This window comes from Eptesicus fuscus, chromosome 7 (genome assembly GCF_027574615.1).
Source record: "Eptesicus fuscus isolate TK198812 chromosome 7, DD_ASM_mEF_20220401, whole genome shotgun sequence".
Classification (NCBI taxonomy): Eukaryota; Metazoa; Chordata; class Mammalia; order Chiroptera; family Vespertilionidae; genus Eptesicus; species Eptesicus fuscus.
The window spans coordinates 102,143,968-102,170,026 of NC_072479.1; the positions used below are offsets into that span (position 1 = coordinate 102,143,968).

Genomic DNA, 26,059 nt, shown 5'->3' on the forward strand with positions numbered 1-26,059 from the left:
GCCTCCACCTCTGTGCCCGGGGCGTCGGCCCCCTGGGCTGGGGGTGGGTGGTGCGCAGACACAGGGACCCGCATGACGTCAGTGTAAAGCCAGGTGGACAGGTCCTCGGTGGAGTGGGGCTTTGGAGGGCTCTGAGAGAATTCATTCCTTCGCAGTTCATTCATTCATTCCCGAAATCCTCATGCGGCACCTACTGTGTGCCAGCCCCTCCGAGGAGGACGAACGCGTCCCTGCCCTCTCCCTCTGTTGGAGGTGGACGGAGCGACAGGAAACCAGCCAATCAATAAGGGCGATGGTTTCAGCCAGAGCCTTAGGCTGGGGGAGGGGGTTGTTAGGGGGGAGGGGGCCAGGTAGACCCGCAGCCCCAAGGGGGGGCCACATCTCGCATTTACTGCACACACCTCCGCCCCAGCCCCCAACCTCGCAAAGAGGTCGCCGCGAGCGCGCCCCCCGCAGGCGCCGAGGCAGACGCGCCAGGCGCACGGGGGCGCGCTCAGCCCGCCCGCGGCCGCCCCAGCCCCGCGCACAGCGCCCTCTCGCGGGAGCCCGGGCCGCGCGGATCGAGTCGGGGACCGGGCGGGGGCGCCGCGCACGCGCACGGCCCGACGGCGCGCGCCGAGCGAGGGGCACCGTGCGGGTGCAGGCACGATGGAAGGGGGTGCGTACGGAGCGGGCAAAGCCGGGGGCGCCTTCGACCCCCTCACCCTGGTCCGGCAGCCGCACACCATCCTGCGCGTCGTGTCCTGGGTAAGGACGGTTGGGTGGCCGGGCCGCGCCGGGGGTGGGTGGGGGCACGGGTAAGGGCGGCGTGCCCGGGTGGACCCCGACCCCATCGGACCCTGGGCAGGGCCGCGGCACCCGGGGGGGGGGCGGTCCTATGGGCTACCGGTGCCCGCCCTTCCCTCCTTCCTGGGCCCTGGGCACGGGGGTCTCGACGCTCGCGGGGAGCGCCCGCCGCCGTTCCTGGGGCCCTCGCTTCCCCGGTGACCCCAGTCCGTGCGCTTCGCCACCCCCGCCCCCCGCCATCGCCGTGACCTCCAGGCCGCGGCCCTGCAGCTCGCGGCTCGGGTTGCGCGCGGCCGCCCCGGCGGACCGGCGGCCGCGGGGACGGAGCCCGGTTTCCAGGGGCCTTTTTTGGGGGGTGGATCAGGGCGTGGAACCTCTGGCGGGGTGCACGCCGCGCCTGCGGGGGCCGCTCAGAGAGGAGAGGACGGGTTTCCATGGCGGGTCCGGAGGGTGTGGAGCGATGCCTTGGGAGCCAGATACCTGGCTGCCGCCTGGGAGCTGCCTCTCCTTCGCAGCGTGACCTTGGGCTGGAAACCACCCAAGAAATGTTCACGGGAAACCAGAAGTTAAATTCTGAGGCAGGAGCGTCACCTCCTCTCGCGGCCTCAGTTTCCCGATCTGGGGAGGAGCCTCCTTGAGGCCTCCTTGAGCTCGGGAATCCCTGACATCGCCTCCCCCCCCAACATCCACCTGGATGCCTTTGGGGGTTGGGAGGCCCTGGGAAAGGTCCCCTCCCCACAGTGAAAACAGAAAGGCCCGTTTTGGACCTTCAGCCTGGTGGGGGGCGGAACGCCCCAGTACCGCGGGCTGAGTGGGGTCCCTGTTCAGACCTGAGGAGGAGGAGAGGAGGCTGGGACCCAGGGAGGGGTTCGCATGGCTGCGGCAGCTCCTGAGGGTTGGCTGGCCATTGCCCAGGCGCCCTCACTAGAGGGTCTTGCTTCTACAGGCCTGGGGACCATTCCTGTGCGCCCAGACCAGGAGGCCCTGGGTTGGAGGTGCTGGTCGGTGGCACTGTCGGTGACGCCAGGGCGCTACACCTAAAGCCAGCGAGGCCTCGGGTGCTCCAGCTCCCTCATTTCCTGGGTTTTCAGGGCCATATTAGGGTCCGATGGCGCTACCTTTTTTGGTCTAAAACCCATTCGAACCTCTTTGGGTCACAGGAAGTTGCTCACCTTACGGGGAGCTCTGTCAGGGCAGGGGAGCCCTGTTCTGTTCGTCTCTGGGTCCCCAGTGCTGGAACAAGGCCTGGCACCCTTGGGCATCCACGAGGGTCTGTGGCACTGAATTCATTCATCTATGCCAGCCTCCAGCTCCCCAGAGACCCAGCAGGCTTTTGGCGAAGGTAGAGCTCGAGGCGTCACCTGCCTGGCCAGGTGGGCTGGCTGTGTGCCTTGCCCCCCTTGGCTGGCTCCTGGGCCACTGGCCTGGGAGGGCAAAGCCACTGGCTTTGGGAGGGGGTTGGGCAGTTCGTCTGCTTGGGTCACTTCTGCCTGTGACGGCTTCATTTAGCAAAGCGTGATTGAGTCTGCTGGCCCCGAGGGAAGGTGGCATGACTCAGACACAGCCCTTAGTCCCACTGTGGAGTGAGCCAGGCACCCTCAGGCCGAGGGGTGAGAGCAGGAGAGGGGTTATCCTGCCTGCCGCGGGAATCAGAGAGATTTCATCTTGAAAGTGATGTCCATTTGGGCCTGGAAGGATGAGGAGGGTTTACAGATGTGCACATTGGGGTGTGGGGAAGACATTCCAGGCAGGAGGAAGAAAAAGTAACTTTGAACGAGTACCGCTGTGTGCAGGGCCCTGGGGCGGTTACCCAGCGGTTCCTGCAGCTGCCCGTGTCACACTTGAAGAACCTGGGGCTCAGAGAAGCCATGGTGACTGAGCATGTCAGTGGGAGATGGAAAATCGGGACCCAAATCTTCCTGCCCCCAGAGCCTCCTAACCCTGACGCCTTTAAATGTAGTTTCTTTTTTTTTTTCTATTATTTTTTAAATATATTTTTATTGATTTCAGAGAGGAAGGGAGAGGGAGAGAGAGCTAGAAACATGAATGATGAGAGAGAACCACGGATCGGCTGCCTCCTGCACACTCCACACTGAGGATGGAGCCCGCAACCCAGGCATGTGACCTGACCGGAATAGAACCGTGGCCTCCTGGTTCATAGGTCGACACTCAACCTCAACCACTGAGCCACACCGGCCTGCCTAAATATAGTTGTTGTTTTTTCTGGTCATAAAAGTGAAACCTGTCAGTTATTGGAAAATATAAAAATCACTTGTGATGGTTGCACAACAGTATAAATATACTTAATATCACTGAACTGTACACTTAACAATAGTTAAGGTGGTAAGTTTTATGTTATGTGTGTTTTATCACAATAAAGAAAAATTGGGGAAAAAAGAAATCATGTGCCCTAGCTGGTTTGGCTCAGTGGATAGAGCGTCGGCCTGTAGACTGAAGGGTCCCAGGTTCGATTCCGGCCAAGGGCACATGCCTGGATTGCAGGCTCGATCCCCAGTAGAGGGGGCGTGTAGGAGGCAGCCAATCAATGATTCTCTCTCATCATTGATGTTTCTATCTCTCTCTCCCTCTCCCTTCCTCTCTGAAATCAATAAAATATATTAAAAAAAAAAGAAAGAATAAAGAAAAGAAATCATGTGAAATCCCACCATTTAGGGAGGGCTGCTGTCTCCTTCCAGCCATTTTCCTTTTTAAATGATTTTTCGAGAGAGAGGAAGTGAGAGGGAGAGTGAGAGAGAAACTTTAATGTGAGAGCAAAACATCGATTGGCTGCCTCCTGCACACACACACACACACACCGGGGATCTAGCCTGCAACTTGGGCATGTGCCTGACCAGGAATCAAACAGGAAAATTTCAGTGTACCAGACGACGCCCAATCCACTGAGCCACACTGGCCAGGGCTTCTTCCAGTCTTTTTCTTTTTTTTAAAAAATATATTTTATTGATTTTTCACAGAGAGGAAGGGAGAGGGATAGAGAGTTAGAGACATCAATGAGAGAGAAACATCGATCAGCTCCCTCCTGCACACCCCCTACCGGGGATGTGCCCGCAACCAAGGTACATGCCCTTGACCGGAATCGAATCCGGGACCCTCCAGTCCACAGGCCGACGCTCTATCCACTGAGCCAAACCGGTCAGGGCCTCCCCGTCTTTTTCAAACAGTGGCATGCTGAGACATTTTAGTATGTTGGGGAGCACACCCCTCCCCCTCCTGCTCCCTAGTACACGGGGCGGGGAGCTTCATCTTCACTATTGAAGCCTGCGCTCCAGGGCCAGGGTGACCAGTTCTTCCTGGTTTGCTGGAACTTTCCCAGCTTTCGCATTGCAAGTGTCAGGTCCTGGGAGCCCCCCGGCCTCAGACAAACCCAGCCTGTTGGTCACTCTGTCCAGGACTCCTGTGCTGCCTAGACTCCTCGGCTCCGGAGGCGCCGGCCATGTGAGCAGTGGGCGGGTAATTTTGTAATATCTGTAAGAAAATCTTTTTCTGAAAGAGGGCCCCGAACCATCTAAGCTTCAGGGCCTCCCCAAACCTGGACCCGCCCTGGAACCTGAGCCCTCTGAGCCCCCAGGCCTGGCTGGGGCAGAAGCAGGCCCTGGGACCCCCTGTCTCTTGACTGAGGCTTTCTCAGCTCCCCTCTGCCTCTGTGCCCCCCCTGCCCCCACCCCACACACACCTGTCAGGGTAATTCCATGTTGGTAAAGGTGGGGAGAGAGCTGGTGAGCCCTCTGGCAGCTCCTGCCCTGGGTGAGGAGGGGATGGCTGAGTTGGGACAGTGTCTAGGGCAAGCCCAGAGCTGCTGCCTCTGAACCAGGTTGTGGGGAGATGGGGTGTGCTGGGGGGGGGGCAGGGGATCTGTTGCCACTCCCTGCTGTGCCCACCCCCTGTGCCTCGATCACCCCCTCTGCTCCGTGACTGTAGCCTGTAGGGACTCCTTTTTGCTGGAGCCGAGTGGGACAAAGGGAGCTCTAGCAGGGAACTGGCCGATGTGATGTAAGGGACCACCTTCTGTTTAGAACGCTTAGTCTGTCTGTTAGGGGGTTCAGATGACCTGTGGGGAAGAATATTGGTGCTGGTAGATGAGAGGGTGTTTTAAGTTAATTCTCTGTTTTGGCAAAATAAAACGATAAAATGTTTGAGAGTTTGCCATTTTCGGGGTTGCTCTCTTAAGGGCATTGGGGATTCTGTAAGTGGGGTGTGTGTGGTCCCCCCCAGAAGACAGAAGTGAGGCACTGTGTGGAGGGAACGTGTCTACCCGTTCCAGGCTCAGACTGTCAGAGGCGCAGTTTGAAGCGGTCCCCGGGGTCCTCATTCAATACACACTCCCCTTGGCTTCCCTGTCTGGGTCGCAGGGGCACCAAGGGGTAGCTCAGGGGGGAGATTTTGCACCCTTTTTTTTTTTATCACCCCCCTTAATTATCACAAGTGAACACTGAGTATAAGAGCTGACCCCACTTTGCATACGCAGCAGCTTCAAGACAAGACCCCTTGTCCCAGCTCCCAACTAGATGGCACGCTCTCGTCATCGTGTGGTCCCAGCGGAGACAGAGCCTCCGGCCTTCCTTCGTTTATTCCACACGTGTCAAGTCCCTGTCAGTGCCAGCCTGGGTCCCCCCGGAGGTGCTCTCAGTCCAATGAGAACCGAATTGAGTTGACAGGCACAATCTAGGAGGCCTGGGACGCTGCAAGGAGATCCAGTGGGGTGTAGCTACCTCTGCAGGTGGAGGCATGGAGGGCTTCCAGGGGGAGGTGACTCCCGAGCTGATTCCGATAAAGAAGTGGGGAGGGGGAACAGAATGTGCACGAGGTCTGAGTGGGTTTTAGAAATGAGGGTGAGTTCTTGGGGGCCCCGGTATATTAGTGAGAGTGATGAATCAAAAGGGGGGTAGGGGTAGACAGCCCAGGCAGGGCCTCGGGTGACAAGTATACACGCTGGACTTGATCTGAGGGCCCTAGGGAGCCACGAGAGGGGTTTTAAGCAGAGAAGAGGTGTGTTTCGGAAGCTCCCGGTGACGGCCAGCGTGTTGTGGAGAGGGCTCTGGGGCAGGTGTCTGGCAGGAAACGTGTGGTCTTATCTCACCTGTCCTCTCCCAGCACGTCACATCCCTGTCACTCACTTAGAGAGCGAGGTCCATCAAGATAGGTCCAGTGAGTCTCTGGCCTTTATCGCTAACAGTATTGGAAGCTTTCTCGCCTCTTCACCTGCCTGTGGCTAAGCCGTGGCTGGTCCACCCTGCAGGCAGGTGGAGGGTGGGGTCAGCGCAAGGTGGTCTCCTGGAGATGTTGGCTGATAGGATTCTGCCAGGTGTGTTGGCATTTCCTGTGTCGGGGGGCAGCGCAGGAGCTCGGGGGGCCTGGGAGAGTTTAGCATCAAGAGCAGGACCCCCAGAACGGGACTTGGAAACCCCCAGGCCTCTGGGAGCCTCTGACATCTGTGACATGGGGTTGCGGAGCCTGAGTGTGGGGGCAGATAGGAAGGTTTGTGGGAATAAACGTTTAAAGGGCCCGCCATAGGATCCACTCCTCCTGGGCACATACCGTCCCGGGCCAAGTGGGTTTTGTGGCCCCGCTTTAGGTGGAAAGCTGAGGTCCGGAGACGATACCTGGAGTTGCCAGGATCGCAGCCCACCCTGACTTCGAGGACGTGGCCCCTGCTCCCTGCTTCCAGGTGTCCCCACCGGGGTCTGCTTGTGCAAGGCTGTGAGGCTGCCAGGCTGGCCTGAGCCTGGAGAGAAAGAACAAAGGCCGGGGGAGGAGAGGCAGAGAGGAGTTAAAACCGGAGGAGGAGGCGGGGAAGGGAGAGGGCAGATGGCAGCACTGGCGAGGGAGCCACACTGCCTACCCGGGAGGAGCCAGCTGTCTGTCCAGGGGAAGGAGAGGCAGGGCAGGGCGCTTGCTGCACCCACTCCCACCGGACTGGCCGCTGACGTGAGCAAGGTGCCAGGCTCTCTGGGCCTCAGTTTCCCCACCTGTCAGATCGGAAAAGGATGGTCCGGACTGGGCTGATGGTTCCCACCCTTTCCGTGCTCAGAGAGCCCCCCTCTTGCTGCCAGTGGATTGTAGGTCGGGAACTTTAGAACTGCTTGGTCTTTAAAGAAGTGACGTTAAGGACCACTGCCCCCTCGCCCCCAATGTTTGGGGGGGGCCTGGGCCCCAGGCTCATGTGTGTGAGCAGAGCAGTGTCAGTGGGGCCTGGTGGGGCAGCTGTGCCCCTGTGTTTCGGGGGGGAGCCCCCCTACTGGGCATGGACTTTTGTTCAGCTCCTCTCTGCAGGGAGGAGGGGGTGGGGAAGAGGACTTGGGGAAGGGGCTCCAGGCTCTGAGACCCAGACTGCTTAGAAGGTCATTGTCCAGGAACCCCAACAACCCGGAACTCCTCCAGTAACTCATGGGGGACGAGGACCGGGCCTGTGTCCCCACCCTCGGAACGTCCCTCATTGTAAATTGCACTGTAACCGGGCCTCCCCCCAGGACCCTGCTTCCTCTTAGTGGGGGCCGTTTTTCCCCTCCTCTGCTGGGCCTGGAGGTGGGGCAGGGTGCCTCTGGCTCCTGAGGCAGCTTCCAGACCTTTCTCCCCAGATTTGAGGCTCACACCAGCGCAGGATCAGCCAGTCCCTCACGGTGAGCCAGCCCAGGCCCCTGTCTCTCTCCCTCCACGATGCCTGCCCTTGGTGCCGCTCCCTCCAGTACCACCTCTGCCTTCATTCCTGATTGCAGTGCCCGCCGCCACGATCCTTCTTTCTTACGTCTTGGCCTCTCACCTCCTTGGCTGCCCTCCTCCCTCAGTCTTGTCCTCACCTGCCTCCGCCACTCGCCAGGTGTGCCCTGGGCCTGCCCATTCTCTCCTGTAGCTGCGCACACTCCCCACCCCTCCTGCCTTCCCAGCCCTCTCCCTCTCCTACCCTGATCCCCTCATCGGTGGTCCTTGGGCCTGGGACCTCTGAGCCATGGACCCTCCTGCTGTGCACGCGGCCCTCCCCCAAGTGGTTCTCCCTGTCACCAGACTCCGCCCTCTCACCTACTCAGGACTCAGTAACCGTCCCATCTTCCTTCCTCCCTCCCTCTCCTCCACCCCAGTTTTGCCCTCCCCACGTTGGCTCTCTCCCATCACCTTACACATGTGTTATTTCCATGCCCTCGCCGTTCCTGGGTCCTTCAGGTTTGCCTACGGTCACCATCTCCAAGGTCTCTCCTCCCGTTTTCTCGAGCACGCACTCGCCAGGCTTTCTCCCCAGCTCTCCGTCACCCGTGACCTTCACGTTGCCAAATCCCTTGGCTGGCTGTTATTAATGGATCTCTCACCGCATCTGGCAGGCAGTGAGGGATATGTCCTCCATTGGACCCAACCGCCGCGGACGCAGACACCCTGCGTCTTCTGTTTAATGTTCACATGGGGCGCGTGCTGGGTGCCTGCTCTTCGGTGAGGGCGCTGTGGTGCAGAGAAGCCAGGTGAAATATGGAGGGAGCACTCCCTGGGTCAGGGATGGGCGATGATGATGATGATGGTCGGGTCGAGATGAGAGGGGTGGGGTCAGCGGGGGGAAGGAGTTCCAGGCAGATGGAGAGGCCGAGAGGCGCGGGAGAGCAGGGAGAGGCTGCCAGGGACCGGGTCTGTTAGGTCAGTCACTGTCCCAGCCCCAGCGCTAGACCAAGCCTGGCGTCTCGGAAGGACTCCACATGTGGGTGAACTGCGTTGTGACGTGCACTGCTCCGCCTTCCTCCTTCAACCCACCACCCCTATTCCTGTCTCCCACCCAGCCTTAAAGGCCCAGCTCCAATGTCACCTCCCCCGTAAAGCCTCCCAGGACTCCTCCCAGCTCGCCGTGTCCTCCCCTTCCCTTCTGCTCCGTGTGACTGGCTGGAAGGACTCTCACAGCAGAGGGTTTTCCGCTTGTGTCTTCCTTTTCTTCCAGAACTCGAGGCAGGGCCCTGGCCGGCGTGGCTCAGGCGGGTGAGGGGCCTGTGGGCCGAAAGGTCGCCAGAGTGATTCCTGGTCCCGGCACCTGCCCAGTTTCGGGGTCGGTCCCCAGTCAGGGTCATGCAGGGGGCAATCTTCAATGTTCCTCTCTCTCTCTTTCATCAGTGTTTCTCTCTCTAAAATCAGTAACAACATATTTTTTAAAAAATAGAATGCCAGGCAGGGCCTGGGACCAGACTCCCTCTCTGAGGACCTGGGGCTGTCCCGGAGGAAGCAGGGAGCAGTCGCAGGCGTGCAGCGGCGGCGGCGGAGGCAGGCACTGCGGCGAGGACGAGCAGACCCCTTCTTCCCAGCCGGGGGACCCACAGAGCCTCGGTTTCCCTCCCTGTAAGGCAGGGGCGCACAGGAGGTCCTGCCGGGAAGGGCTCAGCTGTGCTCAGTTGGTGTCACACCCCTTTCCAGGGCTGGCCTTGCTCCCGCCGCAGAGAGGGCAGAGACAGCCAGGCCGGGGCTGTAGTGAGGGGTGGGCATCCGGATAATTCTGCCACCAAGTACGAGCCCTGACCCCTCTCTGGGTCTCAGTTTCTCCCTCTCTAATGCGGCGACTGGCCCCCTTGTTACACAGCCACGGGAGGGTGAGGATGCGGACAGGGCGGAGGGAAGGGGGAGCCTTCAGGTCACCCAGGCTGAGTGTCAGCACTTTGGGGATGGGGGGGGGCGGGTAGGGGGGTGGGGGGAGACTGCTCGCCAGGCCCCTGCCCAGAGGAGCCCATTCCCCGCCCCCACCGCCGAGAACCAGAGTGGACGGGACAGCTTGTGGGAAGATTACAGCCTAATCCCCAGCAGGTCACATCCAAGGCTGCAGAAGGCGGTGCCGGGCAGGGAGGAGAGAAGGGACCCGGGGCCCCACCCGCCCGGCCTCCGCCCTGCGGCGCTGCAGGAGGCTCTTCAGGAAGCCGAGTGGCTGCCCGGTGCCCGTCACGCGCCCCTGCCGTGGCTTCAGCCGTTTTCCTCACATGACCCTGGGGGGGCAGGGCCCCATTCTCGGGAAGGGGGGCCCTTGGCAGCCTGACTCATTCCTCAAAAGCATGGTGGCTCCTTTCTCCACTCAGCCTTTCCCCGGGGCCGGGAGGCAGGACGGAGGACTCGGGCGGGGACACTGCTGGGAGGCGGGTTCAGCTGCACTCGGCAGCCCCCTTGTTAGGGACGGAGGGAGCTTCCCGTGGTCACAGGTGTGCACGTGGGGGGACAAGCCCGGGGTGCTGAGGAAAGAGCACTCCCCTCTCCCGGCTTCCGAGCTACCTGTGCCTCTGTTCATCCGTCAGCCTCACTCATTGCTTCCCTCAGAGCCTTCCTTTCCTGACCCTCCGCCTGGCTCCGGGGATGAGATGTACACCCAACAAGTGAACCAACAAATAGCAAAATACAGAATAAAATCACATGACGGCATTGTCAAGAAAATAAATGGAGTTATTGGAGAATATTGTAGATCTGGGAGTCTGGTCTGGAGGGCTTCTCGGAGGAGGTGTCGCCCATTGAGGTTTGGGTGTTGAGAAGGGACCAGTGGGAGCCTGCAGGGAGATCTGGGGAACTCTGGGTCTCCCAGGCCTAGGGCACAGCCAAGCACAAAGATCCTGGGGCGGGAACGAGCTGGGGAGGCAGGCAGAAGAGAGCGGTAGGAGAGGCGTCTGAGCCCTGGGGGAGGGGGTTCACTGGGAGTGGGGGTGGGTGGTGGGATGGGGAGGCGGTGGCTGACATGATCTGATTCGGGTTTAAAGAGATCTTTCCAACCGCTGCAAAGGGACAGTGCAGAGGGCGGGAGTGGACACACAGAAGCTGGGAAGCTGCTGTCATCGCCTGGCAAGAGGTGATGCTGGCCTGGCCAGCAGGGAGGCGTGGATGATTCGAGAGTTACTCTGGGGAGGAGGGAGCAACAGGCCTGGCTGCCAGACTGGGCAGGATTTGAGGTGAGCCCAGTTTGGGGTCTTAGCAGCTGGGTGGGAGCCAGTGAGGATAGCTTGAGGTCCTGAGAGGCTGGGAGAGAGCTGGTGAGAGTCGGGCTGATGAGCTGGAGCTTCTTGGAGGAGACAAGGGCGCCTGCTGTCCCGCACCATGTCACCACCCCACATGCGGAAGGGGCCGGCCACCCTACTCCACATCTTCACAGAGAGAGGACCATCGTGGGTTCGGTAAGCGACATTGCCACCTGGAAGTGGCAGCCGTCAAGACTACAGAGTGCAGAGGGGTGAGCAGGTCAGCTAGCTGGCTGCCTGTAGCATAGGGCAAGGGCAGCGACTCCTCCCAGCCGCTCGGCGTGGGAGCAGGTGTCCCGTGCAGGGCGAGAGAGAGGGTGCCATGTGGAGCTGGCAGGCCCAGATCTCTCTCTCCAGCTTATCTGGGGGAAGTCAGCATATGCCCAAAGACGTTTAAAGCCAGGGCTCTGGGACGTTCTGGGTGAACGGCAGTGGCCTCTGCCACTCCCCCCACCCTCCACACTGGCGGGGCCCAGCTCGCCCTGGAGCCGGGGTTAGCCCAGTGCCCGGCAGTGGCCGCACAGCCTCCAGCCCTGTGTACAGACAGATGTGGCCTGGGCCCTCCCGCACTGTGGGGCGGCGACACGGTGTCGGACAGCAGGTGGCCTGGGACAGCAGGTGGCCCCTCCTGGATCTCTTGCTGATCCTAGAGTTTGGAATCTGGAATTCAGTCCTTGAGTGGCTTGGTTCCCACTCAGGAATGGGGCTGGGGGCAGGCCTGGGCAGGAGGCCCGGCACCCTGCTTACTTGCTGTGGGCCCCCAGAGTCCAGGCCTCTGAGCCTCAACTTCCCTCTCTGTGAAATGGACCAAGTGAGTCTGTTTTGTGGGGGTGTTTTTAGGTTTTATTTTATCTTTAGAGGTTTGGGTGAGGGTTAAATGAGAGGCTTGGTGATCTATGTCCCAGTGACGCCAGGCCCTTGTGGGGGCTGTGGGCCGTCGCAGGGGCTCATGGGGGAGACACACGGGTAACTGAGTCTCAAGCAGGAGTGTGTGCGGGGTCAGGGTCGGGGAGTGACTGCGGAGGAGGGTGTGCCAGAGGTGGCAGGTGGTCACCACCTCCCAGTAGAGTTTTGAAGGGAGAGAAGGAGTTCACTCCTATTTGGAAGGTGAAAAAGGTGGGAGGGGCATTCATTTGGGGAGGTGGGAACAGCAGGTACAAAATTATCAAACAGTGCCAGCCCCAGCCCCCTGGGAGGGCTGGGTGGGGGCTGGGAGGGGAGGCCGGGGTGGGGACTGGCGGTTCTCTGCTTCTGTTGGTCCCTGAATCCAACAGTCCAAGATCCTGAAATTCTGAGATTCCGAAATTCCTTCCGATTTGTTTTTCTGAGTTGGGCTCAGCTCTGCTCCAGGTGCCAACTGGAATCCATTTTTAAAAAGTGCCAGGACTGGATTATAAAGATGGCAGAGAACGAAGAGCCTTGGCGTGGCTGGTTTGCCCTGGACGTGCCTTGTTTGTGTTGGTGTGTGTGCTCCAGCTTTTCTCTGCAGCGCCAGGGAAGGTGTTTCCTATGCCTGCCAGGGACCAGCAGCCTCCCTGCACCCTCCCTGCTTCCGCGCTCCTGTCTGCCTCCCCGCAGCAGACCCGCTGGTTAGGATGAGTTCCCCTTGCCGCCACCGCCGCCACCCAGTTTCATTCTGGCTGAATTTCCGGCTCTCCGTGGCAGCTTGTGCTCCTGGCTGGCCCTGCAGATCTGGCCCTCGCAAGTCACCCCGGAGGCCACAGGGCACCGGCTTGGCTTTGGAGACTCGGGTTTGAGATTGGATTCCCCCTAAGCAGCCGTGTGACCCGGGCAGGTTCCCGGAAGCAGCTGTGACAGGAGAACAGGGTCGGGGACCACGGGGTGAATTAAGAGTCGCTGAGTGGCCCTGAGGGAGTCCCTCTTTCTCTGCCCTGGGCCGCCAGGGCCGAGGGACAGAAACCGAGGTGCATGCCTTGCTCCTGGGTGCTGCCTCCCACTCCTCGTAGGGAGATGGCAGCTAAGCGGAGAAGTTAAACTCGGGCTGAGAATCCTGGCGGGCGTCCGAGAGACCACAGGGGCTGGCCGTGTGCCTTTGGCAGCGTTCATTCCCTTCCCCGAGCCTCAGTTTCTCCATCTGTAGACTCTCAGGCCTGGTTCAGGTGAGGCTCCCAGTCCAGCCCAGCCCTGCCGCCTTCAGGGGACCTAATGCGCAGCCTCTGTTCTGATCGTCAGCCCCTCCCAGCCTGCTCCTCGCTCCTCTCTCCCCACAGCAGACCCGTCAGCAGGTTCTGGTGGCTTTACTCTCGGAACACATTCAGCACCCCGCCCCCCCCTTTCTCAGCATCACACTCCCACACCAGCCCCCCTCATCCCTCACCTGGGCGCTGCTTTCACCTTTGCCCTACAGCCTTTCTTCTCATCGCAGCCAGTGTGATTCCTTTTAAACCTAAGTCAGCGCAAGTCACCGGTCTGCTCTTAAGCCTGAAGTGCCTCCTGAATTCCCCCGCCCCTCCAGGCCCTGGGGCCAGCCCCTGCCTACCTGTCACCTCACTCACTGACTGCTCCAGCTACACTGGCCTCCAGCGCCTCCTCCACACACCAAGCTTATTCATGCCCCAGGGCCTTTGCACTCACTGCCGGACCCAGTCACGCTGATGCTGTCTTGCTGACCCTCAGGCCTCAGGAAAGACCGCTCCTTCCTCAGGACCCGCCTCCTGAGGCTGAGAGTCAGCCCGGTCAGGGGGACAAGAGCACAGGACTGAGAGTCCGAGAGCGGGTGCCGGTTCAGCCCGCACTGCTAGCGGCAGTGTCACCGCTTTCTGAAGCTCCGTGTTTTAGTCTGTAAGTTCGGGCAGTACAGTCGCCCCTTCTGGTTCATGATTGTGACATGCAGAACCCGTGACAGGACGGAGCTGTGAGCCGGAGGACGGCCGGTCTGAAGGACCGGGCGTGTGTCCCTTCCCGGTCAGGACTGGCTGACGTGTGCCCCTGGCGGGCCAGGACACAGCCCCATAATCCTTTCTCTTTTATTTTTTTTAGTTGCATAAAAACTCACATAGCATACAATAAACCATTTTAAAGTATACAGCTCAGTGGCATATTGTGCATTTACAGTAACCACCATCTCTCTCTAGTTTCAACGCTTTTTCATCATCCCATGAAATGCTCTGTACCCAATAAATAATTACTCCCCCCCCCATACCCTGGTAACCTCAGTCCACTTTCTGTCTCTATGACAGATATAGTATGTAAAGGAAATCATATAATACCGACTTTCTGTGCCTGGCTCTTTTCGTTTTCCACTTGTTGTAAGGTTATCTGTTAGTGGCCTATATCAGCACTGTGGTCCTCTCTATGGCTGAATAATGCGCCATTGTATGGATAGGCTATCGCTTGCTTCTCCCTTCATCCCCTGGACATTTGGGTCAGAATCCTTCTGGACACAGTCATGAACCAGTGGTGTCCCACACGCCTTCAGAAAACACTTTCAAATCAATCCTCCCGCTCAATGTAGACGTATTTGTTTTATATATATCACTACTATGCCCATATATCCAGCACATTATAAAACCCATGTAAAGTGTGGACATCTTAAAAAGATAAGATAAAGAACATAAATAAAATAATACTGCTTCTCATATTTTCCCCCACACCCGCCTTGGGAGTCACCAGCCATCTGGGGTGTCAGCTGAGTATGAAAAGATGTCTGGCTTATATTGAAATTATAGTTTTTTTGTAGAACAATTGGGAAGCAAAGAGCAGTGGGAAATGGATGATAAAAACTCCCCCTGGCCGAGGCTCTGCCTTCTTGCATGTGTGACCGTGGGGCCTGCTGACCCTCACAGTCTCAGGGCAGGCAAGAGGCAGGAGGAAAAAGCATGAACCTCAGTCAGGTCCCTGCCACTCACCAGACATCACTGTGTGACGCTGGGCACGTTCACGAGAACCTGCACCTTAGCTGCCGCATCTGCAAAATGCCGATGGCACTGGTGTTGTATTAGTTAGCTATTGCTGCATAACAAACGGCCCCAAACTGTATTGACTTAGAACAACAAACGTTTGTTATCTCTCAGTTCCTGTGGTGGGTGTCCCTTAGCAAGGCGCCACTGCCTCAGGCCTGTCACCGGCTACCATGGTGTGTCAGCCGGGGCTGTGGGCTCACCTGACGACTGAGGGGGGACCCATGTGCAAGTTCACGTCCATGGTGCTGGCAGGACTCACTTCTCTGTGGGCTGTTGGATTGAGAGGCTCCGTTCCCTTCTGGCTGTTGACCCTCAGTTCCTAACCAGGTAGGCCTTTCCAGGAGGAGCTCAAAACATCAGAGGGAGCAGGCAGGAGGGGCCGAGAGCCGGAGTCTGTAGTTTCCTCACAGAAGTGATAGCCTGTCACTGTTTCCATATTCTGTGGCAGTCACTAGGCCTGGCCCACAGTCCAGGGTGTGAATACCAGGAAGTGGGGTCCTGGGCCATCTTCGCTGGGTGCCAGCCAAACTGAAATAGACCTGTGGGGGGTAAAGTGAGGGACCACAGGTAACTCACTCCTGGTGCTGCAGGTTCCCCTGTAATTGGCAGGATTGTGCCAGGGATGCTTTTTCCATTCACCACTCCTCCCACAGGTCAGGGCCTAGACAGCAGGGAAGGGTGGGACCAAGGACAGACAGGTGGGGCCTGAGACCTCTGTGGAGGGCAGGGGTGCACAAGATGGGGGTGGAGGCCGAGCAGGTTCCCTGCCCAGGAGCACATGAGACCACTGGTTCTGGAAGGCCAGGGGCTCAAGAGGCCTTCTCAGGACCTGGCTGGTGGCGGGGGGCGGGGATAGGTGGGTGCGGGAGAGCATATCTACAGTGAAAGGGTCCTCAGATCCGGGGCTGAGGGTGGAAGCAGTTGACCCTGCCCTGTGCTGTGTGACCCCAAGTAAGTTGCGTTCCCTCTCTGGGCCTCCCTCTGAAACGCCTGCTATTTGGGGTGAAGAAAGGCAGGCATCAGGCTGAGAGGTGTTGGTGGGCAACTCCCCCCCAACCCCGGGCTGGTACTGGGCGGGCCTGCCCGGGTCTCAGGCCTCCCCGCCCCCCCCCCCCCCCCCCGCCTCAGGTGTTCTCCATCGTGGTGTTTGGCTCCATCGTGAACGAGGGCTACCTCAACACCCCCCTGGAGGGCGAGGAGTTCTGCATCTACAACCGCAACCCCAATGCCTGCAGCTACGGTGTGACCGTGGGCGTGCTCACCTTCATCACCTGCCTGCTCTACCTGGCCCTGGACGTCTACTTCCCGCAGATCAGCAGCGTGAAGGACCGCAAGAAGGCCGTCCTGTCAGACATCGGTGTCTCGGGTGAGCCCCCGCCCCGGAGTCCGCAGAGGGCTGTCCCGGCCCTGGTCCCGTGGATCCCCACGCACCCCCCACAGGCGGGTAAAGGGACAGGCTTGGGGGTCACAGGGCTGCCACAGGGAAGCGTGGGACCAGTGCTGGCCTGCAAACCCGGCGGCCACAGCTCCACAGCGAGGAGGGACTGCAGCATCCAGGGGCGCCATCTCACTCAGTGGCCACCGCCCTGGGGGGCCCCCCCGAGAACTAAACAGCGTGGTGACTGAAGGCGCTGGCACACAGTAGGTGCCCTGGGAGGGTCAGACCCTGGAGCCGGGAGCCTAGGTGACCTGCTGCTCTTGCCCTTCAGAAACGGCCTTGGCAGAGGTACCGTGACTCCGTCCCACGAGTTTGGAGAATGATTGGTGGGGGCTTAGGTTGAGAGTCAGTAGAAAGACATCGGCCTCGCTAGCCTAAGGCCATGGCCTCAGGTTTGTGGCAGGGACCTCCCTCCATTTCCGGGCCTGGGACTCAGGCCTGGGACTCAGGATGAGCCTGGCGGCAGGTCTGGGGGCCCTCAGACCTGAAGGAACTAGAACAAAATTCATAGTTCTCAAACTGGGTCCCACAGAGCCTCAGGGTGCCCCGCAGTGCCTGTGGGCGGGGCGGGGCTCCAGAGGCCCATCCGCTGGGCACACTGCTCTCTGGGCAGCTCGGGCCTCTCTGGAGGGACCTGGGCACCACAGATCTTGTCCGCGGGCTCCCCTACTGAGCTCCCCAAACCTTGGCTCCAGAGGGCCCCTCACTGACCTCGGGGACTTTGTGAGGCTGCGAGCACATTAGGGGTCGAGGCTCAGGCCCGCTGGGGGTGAGCCACACCCTTGTCCTAGCCCCCCGCCCCTTCCCCCTACCCTGATCTCTGGGAGGCTGCCGTCAGGGGTGATGGGGTGTCGGGGCGCTCCTCCCAGAAAGCTGCAGGCCTCGGGTGGACGGGGGCCAGTCAGGGACAGCTGGGAAGTCTGTGTTTGGCCGAGGTTCGAGGAAGGCCGGCCCAGGCTGATGGCTGTTCTCTCTCTCTGTCCCTCCCTCCCGGCCTCCGTCCCTCTCTCCCGCCCTCTCCCTGCCCCGGCTCTCCCTGGGCCTTCGCTGGATCCTTTCCGGGACCTCTCGGCTGCCTCTGCCTGACCTCCCTGTTCTCGCCCCACCTCCCCTGTGCTGCCCTCTCTGCCCCCTCGGGGGTGGGAGATGTGCTCTTGAACCTCCCCCTGTTCCTTGGTTCCCCGTTTCCTCCCAACTTACCCCTCCCCCATGCGGGGCTGTTCCCCTGACCCTGGCGGACGCGCAGCCTTCTGGGCCTTCCTCTGGTTCGTGGGCTTCTGCTACCTGGCCAACCAGTGGCAGGTCTCCAAGCCCCAGGACAACCCGCTTAACGAAGGGACGGACGCAGCCCGGGCCGCCATCGCCTTCTCCTTCTTCTCCATCTTCACGTGGGTGAGTAACCACCTGCCCAGCCAGGCTCCGGGCTGCGGCCTGCGGCCTGCCAGCACGGCAGGGACTCCATCCTGCTCTGCCCTCCGCCCGGGGGGGGGCTGCCCCGAGGAAGGGGACCGCTCCATTGCCAGAGGGGACAGTCACGGGGGGATGGCAGGCCCTTGCTTGGTGCAGAGCGCCACCACGGCAGCTGGGTGGGTATTCTCTCTCCTCTGTAACAGGCGACAATGCTGAGGCTTCACGGCAGATGAGGCTCCGAGGTTGTAGGCTGGGAAGGAGCCCAGGCCTCGGAGGCAGGAGACCTGGGTCACACCCGGGAGCTGCCTCTAATTCTCCGGGCCTCTGTCTTCCCATCTGTAAAATTGGGAGGTTAGACTGGGGGAAGGGTGTCACCAGCTCAGGTGCCCACCTGGCAGGCCAGGCGGTATGTCCATGCCTGACCACAATGCACCTCTCCTCGGCCCTGTTCTGAGGTAGGCAGGGGCCCTGCAGAGGCCAGGACTTCCGTTTCCCAGAGAAGCCAGGCATCGGAGTTTCTATGTGAGTCTGCTCTTGGTGTGTTGGCAGTGTTCGCGTTAAGGAAAAATGTCGTGTGGGTCAGGGAGAGCGTGTCTCTGCGCGGCCTGGCCAGACGCAGCACTTGTGGGCTCTGAGCCCAGTGGTCGTGAGCGCCACCAGCGAGACAGCAAGACCGCCCTGGCATGAGGCTCCAGGGCACCTCAGTGCATCCCTTCTCTCATCTCCTGCACATGCCTGGGTCGCATCGCTCTCACCCCAAGGGTCCCCTCTCCCCAGGCCTTCGAGCAGCCCTTGGCCGAGCCTTCTGCAGGGAGGAGCCCCCATGCCGCACCCTCCTGGGCCTGCCCTGGGGCCCCTGGATATTCGTTTCTCAAGGGACCCCTCGCCCTGATACAATATTGGGAGCTAGAGTTTGCAAGGGGAGACCTGTGGCTCAGGCCCCAGCAGGCCAGCTATGGTCACTCCAGATCTCTGTGTCCTCCAGGCTGGGAGGAAAAACCCGATGACCCTGGGTATTCAGACCAGAGAAGGCCCCTGGAAGTGGGGCCGTCTGGCCTGCGGGGAAGAGCTAGGGAGCAGCAAGCCCTGAGATGGAGGGCGCTCCCAGAGGAGTGGGCAATTGGACACTGAACTTGCAGAGGCGGGCGATAGGCACCCGTGGCCCACTGAAGCCTGCCTCCCTGCTGGCCTCACCCCTGCTCTCTCCTGGCAGAGCCTGAGCGCAGCCCTGGCCGTGCGGAGATTCAAGGACCTTACCTTCCAGGAGGAATACAACACGCTGTTTCCCAGCTCGGCCCAGCCGTAGGCCTGCCCGGCACCCCGAGGCAGGGAGCCCTGTGTCCCGCCCCCTGGCGAGGGTGTGGGGCAGCCTGCTGCCTACAACAGCCAGGATGCCAGGGCAGCCAGGGCAGTGGAGGGCTGGCTCGAGAGGACAGTTAAGACCAGCCACTTACCTGTTACCTCTTTTGTTTACTCTTCATGTGTTCATTCGTTCAGTAAACATTTATTGAGCAGCTGTTTTGTGCCTAGTGATGAATCAGAAGGGATCCCTGGCCCCAGGAGCCCATGTGCAGGGGAGGGGAGACCACCAAACCGAAATCTCCCTCAGTGGACCGCCATGGGCTGTTAGAGGGTGGGAGGTAGCTCCCTATGTTGGCTGCCAGGGTGCTGAGCCGTGGACAGTGTGAGGGCCTGCGCCACGGCTGTGGCATGAAGGCTGATCTTACAGTCCCAATGGAGGCTGGCCGCCAAGGGAGGCCTGGCTGAGGACATCAGAGGACTCCAGTCCTGACTCTGCTCTCATGTGCTGTGTGACCCTGGGCAAACCCCTGCACCTCTCTGAGCCTCAGTCTAATTCCCTGGACTGAGGAGTGATAATGGACCAATCTCTCAGGGCCATTATACGGATGAAACAAAGGCTGGCACAGAGATGCTCAATAAATGTAGGTTCTTTTGTTCTTTCATTTGTTCCCTCATTCATTTATTCACTCAATCATTTACTCATTCCTGTATTCACTCATTCTGTCCAAGGAGTCAGGGACACTTCCACAGTCTTGACTTCAGGGTGATTCTCGAATCCTTGTTCTGCTAAAGGACTTTGGCCTCCAGTTCTGCACAGGTTCCCTCCCTGGGGCCCTCAGTTGCCTGGGCAGGAACCTACCTGTTCCTCCACACTCTGCAGGAGTTGATGGAGCACAAGCAGGCCCCGAGCAGAGCACACAGAGGGAGCCTCCTGACACCGGAAACATACGAGTGCGGCTGCTTATGGCCAACCGTGTGCCTGACCTGAAGAAGCAGGGCACGTGGACACCAGGTTCCTGGGCTCTGAGCAGAACTCCCAGCCTCCCCTCCACAACCCAATCAGCAGGGGCCCACGGCGCTCCTGTGCGCCTGCCGGTGGCCCCTTGAACTGGATGGCGAGGAGCCTTGGCTCAGGGCGGGCAGAGGAGTGCCCAGTTCGCACTAGGTGCCTGTGGTCAGAGGCCGCCCTGAAAGGCTCCGCAGAGGTCATTGCTCCAGCCCTCTGTCTCCCTGCAGGAAGGCAGCCTGGGCAGGGGAGCCGGGGCTCCGGGAGAGCCAGGTCTGCAGATGTTCTCTCAGGGACTCATTCATCCCTTCCCCACGTGCTCCTGCGAGCTTGCCGATGACTCGGCGCTGAAGACCAGGCGCTACCACAGGGGGCTGTCCTCCTCCCTGCTCCTCCAGGCTCCTGCGTGTGAGCTGCCAGCAGCCAGGACCTCACACCAACATAGAACATACAAGAGGGCCCCCCTGCTTTCCTCAGCCAGCTCCTCCAGGCCTGCCTTTCCCAGGCCCCCGACACTTTGCTATACACAGCCACTTCCCAGGAAGGGCTGCCCCTCGGAGCTTTCTCCACTGACACAAGTCGGAAGTTAATGCCTAGTCACTGGGCTTATGGAACTTTCTGGAATTAAACACCAAGCGCCTGCATCAGACCTGATGGCCCTTTGGGGTTCCTGGTTGGTTTGGTGCTTTGTCAGGGGGCTGATCAACAGAAGGAGGTGTGGCCTGGGAAGGCCTGTGCTCAAGTCTGTGTTCTGGCACTAATTCTGCCTTGAGGCCTCCCTTCTCTAGGCCTCAGTCTTCCCAGCTCAGAAATGGGGATGTGGGGTTCTCATCACAGGCAGGTTACCTGGCTGGAGAGACTCTGGAGAGCTCTCAATGTAAACCTGTAAACTACTTTTATAGTGACATTTAATTTACTCCCTAGCTTGGTGTGGTCAATGTCATTGTCCTCAATAACAATATAGTTGCTTTTACTGAAAAATAATTCCCACCTATGCGTGGATGCTGGAGACAAGTTGTTCCCAACTGAAAAAAAAAAGGGCTTCAGTGGTCATATAAGTGAGGTTGGTGAATGTGGTGTGTAGTTTCCCCCTTGGGAATCCCAGCGTACATGAAATGGTCAAGGCTCTGACAAGTCCTGTGCTCCTGAAACTTACTCTGTTTAACTCAGTTTCCCAAACTCGTCGGGCCAAGTGGTTTCCGTTAGAATTAGGTTCAGCAGCAAATAACAGTGATTTAAACGAAGCCCAAGTCTGGGAAGACGGTCCAAGGCTGGCATAGTGGCGGTCTCCAGAAGTCCTTAGTGACCCAGGCCTCTTTCATCCCGACAACTTGGCTCCTGGACCTCATGGTCCATTTTAGCAACTAGAGCTCCAGCCATCACATCTGCATTCCAGGCATCAGGTCAAGGGTGAACAAAGAACTTGGGGTGATGTATTGGCCAGAACTTAGTTATTTGCTTTCATCTAGCTGCAAGAGAGGCAGATGCCTTTAGGAGATGGCAGCAGTTCTCTGTCCTGCCAAGAAACGTTCTCTCCCCATTCCGCACAACAGCCCCGAGGACACAGTTTGAGAAGGAAGTTGTGGGCCTTCGGGCCATTTTAACACTCCGCAGTGGAGGCTAGAATTTTTGGTGGCCCAGAGCGACCTCTGGGTTTGGGGGACACGGGGCAGGTGACTTCTGAAGTTCTGGATGATGTGGTTCTGGGCCTCTCCAGGGCTGCTGCAAGGACAGCTTTCCTTCCATCGGTCACCTTGGTTTGTCTTTGGTGCTTTAGGATATTTAACCCTCCGTTGCCTGTGTCTGGTGAACTAACCGCCACTAACCCCGTGCTCTTGTCTGTCTCTCCCCTAACCATCCCCTCCCACCTGTCCTTGTCCCCCCGGCCCTCATCCCCAGGCAGGCCAGGCTGTGCTGGCCTTCCAGCGGTACCAGATTGGCGCCGACTCGGCCCTCTTCTCCCAGGACTACATGGACCCCAGCCAGGACTCCAGCATGCCTTACGCCCCCTACGTGGAGCCCAGCGCCGGGCCTGATCCCACCGGCATGGGTGGCACCTACCAGCAGCCAGCCAACGCCTTCGACACCGAGCCCCAGGGCTACCAGTCGCAGGGCTACTGAGCCGCAGTGACCGCTTCCTCCTCCTCCCCCAGGCCCCGCCTGCCCCAGCCCCAGCCGCCCCTGCCCCCTCCTCCCACACCGGCCCCCTCCCTCCCAGGCTGCCCTGCCCAGCACCTCGTCAGCCTCCCAGTTGTTCCACTGAGGCCCAGGGCGGCGTGGGTGGGAAGGGCAGTAAGGAGTTGCAGGGTGTATGTCTACATGTGTGTGTCTCATGCAGGAGCCTAGGGTGTTTGCATTCATCCATTGTGTCATCGAGCATCCATTGAGCACCGACTGTGTGTTGAGCCCATGCTTGGCATGGGTGTGAGAGAAATGGTGTCTGGGAAGGGGGAGGAGATGCGGAGGAGGCCTTTTGGTGCCAGCGGTAGGAATGGTGAGAAAGACGGGTGATGCTGGGAAGGTCTGGCTGCAGGGTAACTGAACGCCCGCGAGACCCTAGGGCTGTCACCTGCTAGGTGTGACACAACAGCCCTGCTAGGAGCATTGGGGCTGTCTGCGTTTGTGGTTGTAGAAACTGAGGCCCGGAGAAGTCAAGGTCAGCCGTCCGGGGTCACTCAGGCAGCCAGTGATGGGGGTGGGGCCAAGCCTAGGCTGCCGGAAGGCAGGGCACCTGCTGCCCCCGTCCCGGCCTTCCCCTTCCCCCAGCCTGGGGCTCCAGCGCTTGGTGCCCCCATTACTCTGGGAGGCCTCGGGACCTGAGCCCCGAGACACCCTGATTCTGCTGCAAGCTGGGGGCCTATTCCGCCCTTGCTCTTCCCCAACTGGACAGCCCTGCCTCCAGGCCCCTCACCACGTCCCCACCGGCCCCTCCAGGGTGGGAGTCCCCTGCATACCACTCTGCTGTGTGTGCCCTGCGGGGAGCTCAGCACCTTTTCCGTGGCCTCCCGAAGGACTGACCACTGCCCCTGCCCCTAGGAGAGGCCAAGGCCCTGCCCACGGCGGGCGGAAAGGAGGCCCAGAGGGGGAGCACCTGGCCAAGGTCACAGAGCGTGAGTGGCAGAGCTGGGCGTGCTGCCTGGGCGTCCTGGCCCCAGCTGCCCAGCAGGTGGCCCAATTCCCTGCCCTGTGACATCCCAGGAAACAGCTGGTCTGGGACATTGTCTCGTCTTGCCCTCCTCTGGGGTCAGCCAGGGGCCTGGGGGCTCTAGTAGCGAAGGGAAGGAAGGTCCCTCCCCTGGCCGTCAGGAGGCCCACGAGGGGCCAGTCTCCCTGTGGGAGGCTGAGGAGAGAGGACAAGGACCCGCATGGCCAGCCTAGGAGCTGCTGCCGTGGTACAAACGACCCCAAGCTGAACGGTGAGAGCCCTGGTGCAGGGTAGGCTCGGGGAGGCCGCAGGCTGTAGAGGAGAGAGTAGCAGGTGTCCCCAGTGTACAAGGAAGATGGGGGGCTGGGGGGGGGCTGTTGCACAAGGTGGGCTCTTTATTAAGCCTTGAGGGACAAGGAGGCCTTGGGCAGTGGAGAGAGGTGTTGGCTGTTCTCACCACCAGCACCTGATGCCCACGGAAGAACCCTCAGAGGCAGGTAAGGGCAGCTGTGGGGCACCTGCGCTGGGATCAGGAGCTGACAGCCGGTCGGAGGTGAGCACTAGGCCCACCACGGACCAGGGTGCATGATGGGCTGAGGCCCCAGGAGGGTCCTGAGGATGGAGGAGTCGGCACGGCGGGGAGGGAAGGAGAAGGAACTTCCCGGCCAGAGAAGTAGCATTGTCCCCACTTAACAGAAGGGGAAACTGAGGCTCGGGGAGTGTGAGTGAGCAGTGGGGCGTGGATTCGAACTCAGGTCTGTCCAAGTCCTCCCCAGGGGCAGCACCGAGGGGAGAGGACCCCAGACGGCCGGGCAGCAGCTGGTGTTGCTGACCAGCTTCCGCCTCTGAGGAAGGGCTGCCTCCCAGAGGTCTCGGAGCAGGTGAGGGGGTGGGTGGGGTGGAGGTGTCTCTGGCAGAAGTTCTAAGCCCGTGCAGGAGGCAGTGAGACGTCCTTCCCGTCCCCACGCCCCACCGGAAGCCTCCCCTGCTGACGGGCACTAGGAGACCCCGGGTCTGCCCAGCTGTTCTCCCTGAGCCGCGCTGTGGTGGTGCTGGGCTGGAGGGCAGGGCACATTTCAGCTTCATCCGGTCCCTGGGTGTTGATTGCAGACTCCCTGCCACCCTGGACTGGGAGAGTTTACAAGACCCCCGGCAGGAGTGGGCGTCACTGACTCCGCTCACGCAGCCTTCCTTACTGGTCCTGGGGTACAGCCCAGACATCCACCATCAGGCAGGGGCCAGCCCATGGTGGAGCTGAGAAACGGGGCGAGAGATGTCAGAGGGCAGGGCGTGGAGGGGACCCGCGGCTCCCCACTCCCCTACTGGGAGGTTGGGGAAGCCTGTTCTTTCTGTTGGCTGAGGACCCCTGGGGGCCCAGCAGTGTCCCCCTTTCCCTCCCTGTTGCCCCCCTTCCTTGGAGAAATGCCCCTGACCTTGCAGAGTTTGGGTTTCCTTCTCCCATCGAGCACAACACAGCCAGCCAGGCAGACTGGTTCCACACAAGTTTAGAGTTTAAGGACCCTCAAGGCAACAGTCAGCCAGAGGCAGTGACTTGTCCAAAGTCAGGCACAGAGCTAGCGGCTCAGGGTCCAGGCCGCCTGCCTGGGTGTGGCTCTCGGTCTACTCTGGGGTGTAACACGGAGACTAATTCCCGGGAGACTGGTATTCCCTCCCCCTCCAACCTTCCCTGGTGATGCTTTATCTTCAAAGACTTTTTCAGGGTCCCAGGCCTCCCCCATGTAACCAAGAACCCCCACTTGTTACCCCCTAGGGGCCCCCAACCTTGAACCAAGACCCCTTTTGACTCTAAGGAGCACGAAGGGGGAGCTCCCCTCTCAAGAGTTGGTGGGAGGATGGGCTGGTCCGGCCGTCTCCCCGCGCTGCGCCTCGATGTGACCCTCCCCGTCCCCTGGTGCCCAAGCCCTTGTCTGGGTGCCCGCCCCTCCTGCAGCGTTACTGCCTGTGTATAGTATAAATATATATATTTTCTATATATAAGATGTATAATATAAGGCTCCGCAAATATATCTGTGTGTGTGTGTGTGTGTGCAGTGAATGGTGGTCCCCATCCTGGGCCCCACTCTGGACTCCCCCACCACCTGGTTAAGTCTCTCAAGAGTGAATCCAGTGGCCCCGTGGCACCCTCCTCTATGACATCCGTCCGTTTGTGATGAACCAAGTGAAGGTGGTGACTTCCGGTGACAGTAATAAAGTGCAGACTCAAACCCACCCGCGGACTGCAGTGTGTGGCCGTGTTTCTTTGTTCCTCGCGTGTGGCTTGGGATTGCCCATCCGCCATCTCCCCTGACCTGGGACATGTTTTGTTCATCTTTGTTTAGGAAAAAGTAAAATCATTACAGTTGAAGTCAGTGCTCCCCACTTTGCATATGTGCACACGTGTACACACACACACACACATGCGTGCACATACATTACCATTACCTATCCTGGACCCTTCCCCAACCTCCAGATGCAACCAAGGTTAGGAGCTTGACCTCATTCCTTCCAGACCATTTCTATGCTTCTGTGTTTGCATATGTTTGCAGGACACTGTTTATTTTTTTTAATTCTTTATTATTGAAAGTATTACATATGTCTCACTCAGGACACTATTTTTAAAAATATATTTTTATTGATTTCAGAGAGGAAGGGAGAGGGAAATAGAAACATCGATGGTGACAGAGAATCATTGATCGGCTGCCTCCTGCACACCTCCTCCTGAGGATTGAGCCCGCAACCCCGGACATGTGCCCTGACCAAACCGTGACCTCCTGGTTCATAGGTTGACACTCAACCACTGAGCCACACCAGCCAGGCTGCAGGACACTTTAAAAAAAAAAGTGTCCTGCACTTCTTTACAGAGAGGAAGGGAGAGGGATAGAGAGTTAGAAACATCAATGAGAGAGAAACACCGATCAGCCACCTCCTGCACACCCCCTACTGAGGATGTGCCCGCAACCAAGGTACATGCCCTTGACCGGAATCGAACCTGGGACCCTTCAGTCTGCAGGCCGACGCTCTATCCACTGAGCCGAACTGGTTAGGGCTGCAGGACACTTTTTAAAGTTAGTGGCCCCCAGG

At 59.6% G+C, this 26,059-nt stretch overlaps 1 protein-coding gene across 2 annotated transcripts; it reads left to right on the forward strand.

Annotated features, from left to right (window-relative positions):
* Positions 1–557: 557 nt before the first annotated feature.
* Positions 558–25,201, forward strand: SYNGR1 (synaptogyrin 1). Of its 2 annotated transcripts, none has more exons than XM_008144607.3 (4): positions 558–747; positions 15,806–16,043; positions 17,362–17,507; positions 21,733–25,201. In XM_008144607.3, the coding sequence occupies exons 1-4, from the start codon at positions 649–651 to the stop codon at positions 21,952–21,954; spliced, it is 705 nt and encodes a 234-aa protein (XP_008142829.2). In that variant the 5' UTR covers positions 558–648; the 3' UTR covers positions 21,955–25,201. The 2 variants fall into 2 exon arrangements, with proteins under 2 accessions (XP_008142829.2, XP_008142830.2); XM_008144608.3 differs by lacking the exon at positions 21,733–25,201 and adding an exon at positions 18,739–19,489.
* The last annotated feature ends 858 nt before the right edge of the window (positions 25,202–26,059 follow it).

Coding starts and splice junctions, on each gene's coding strand:
- SYNGR1 (XM_008144607.3), top strand. CDS start 649: ATGGAAGGGGGTGCGTACGGAGCGGGCAAAGCCGGGGGCGCCTTCGAC. Junction 748..15,805: donor TCCTGCGCGTCGTGTCCTGG/GTAAGGACGGTT, acceptor CCCCCGCCTCAG/GTGTTCTCCATCGTGGTGTT. Junction 16,044..17,361: donor GTCAGACATCGGTGTCTCGG/GTGAGCCCCCGC, acceptor GCGGACGCGCAG/CCTTCTGGGCCTTCCTCTGG.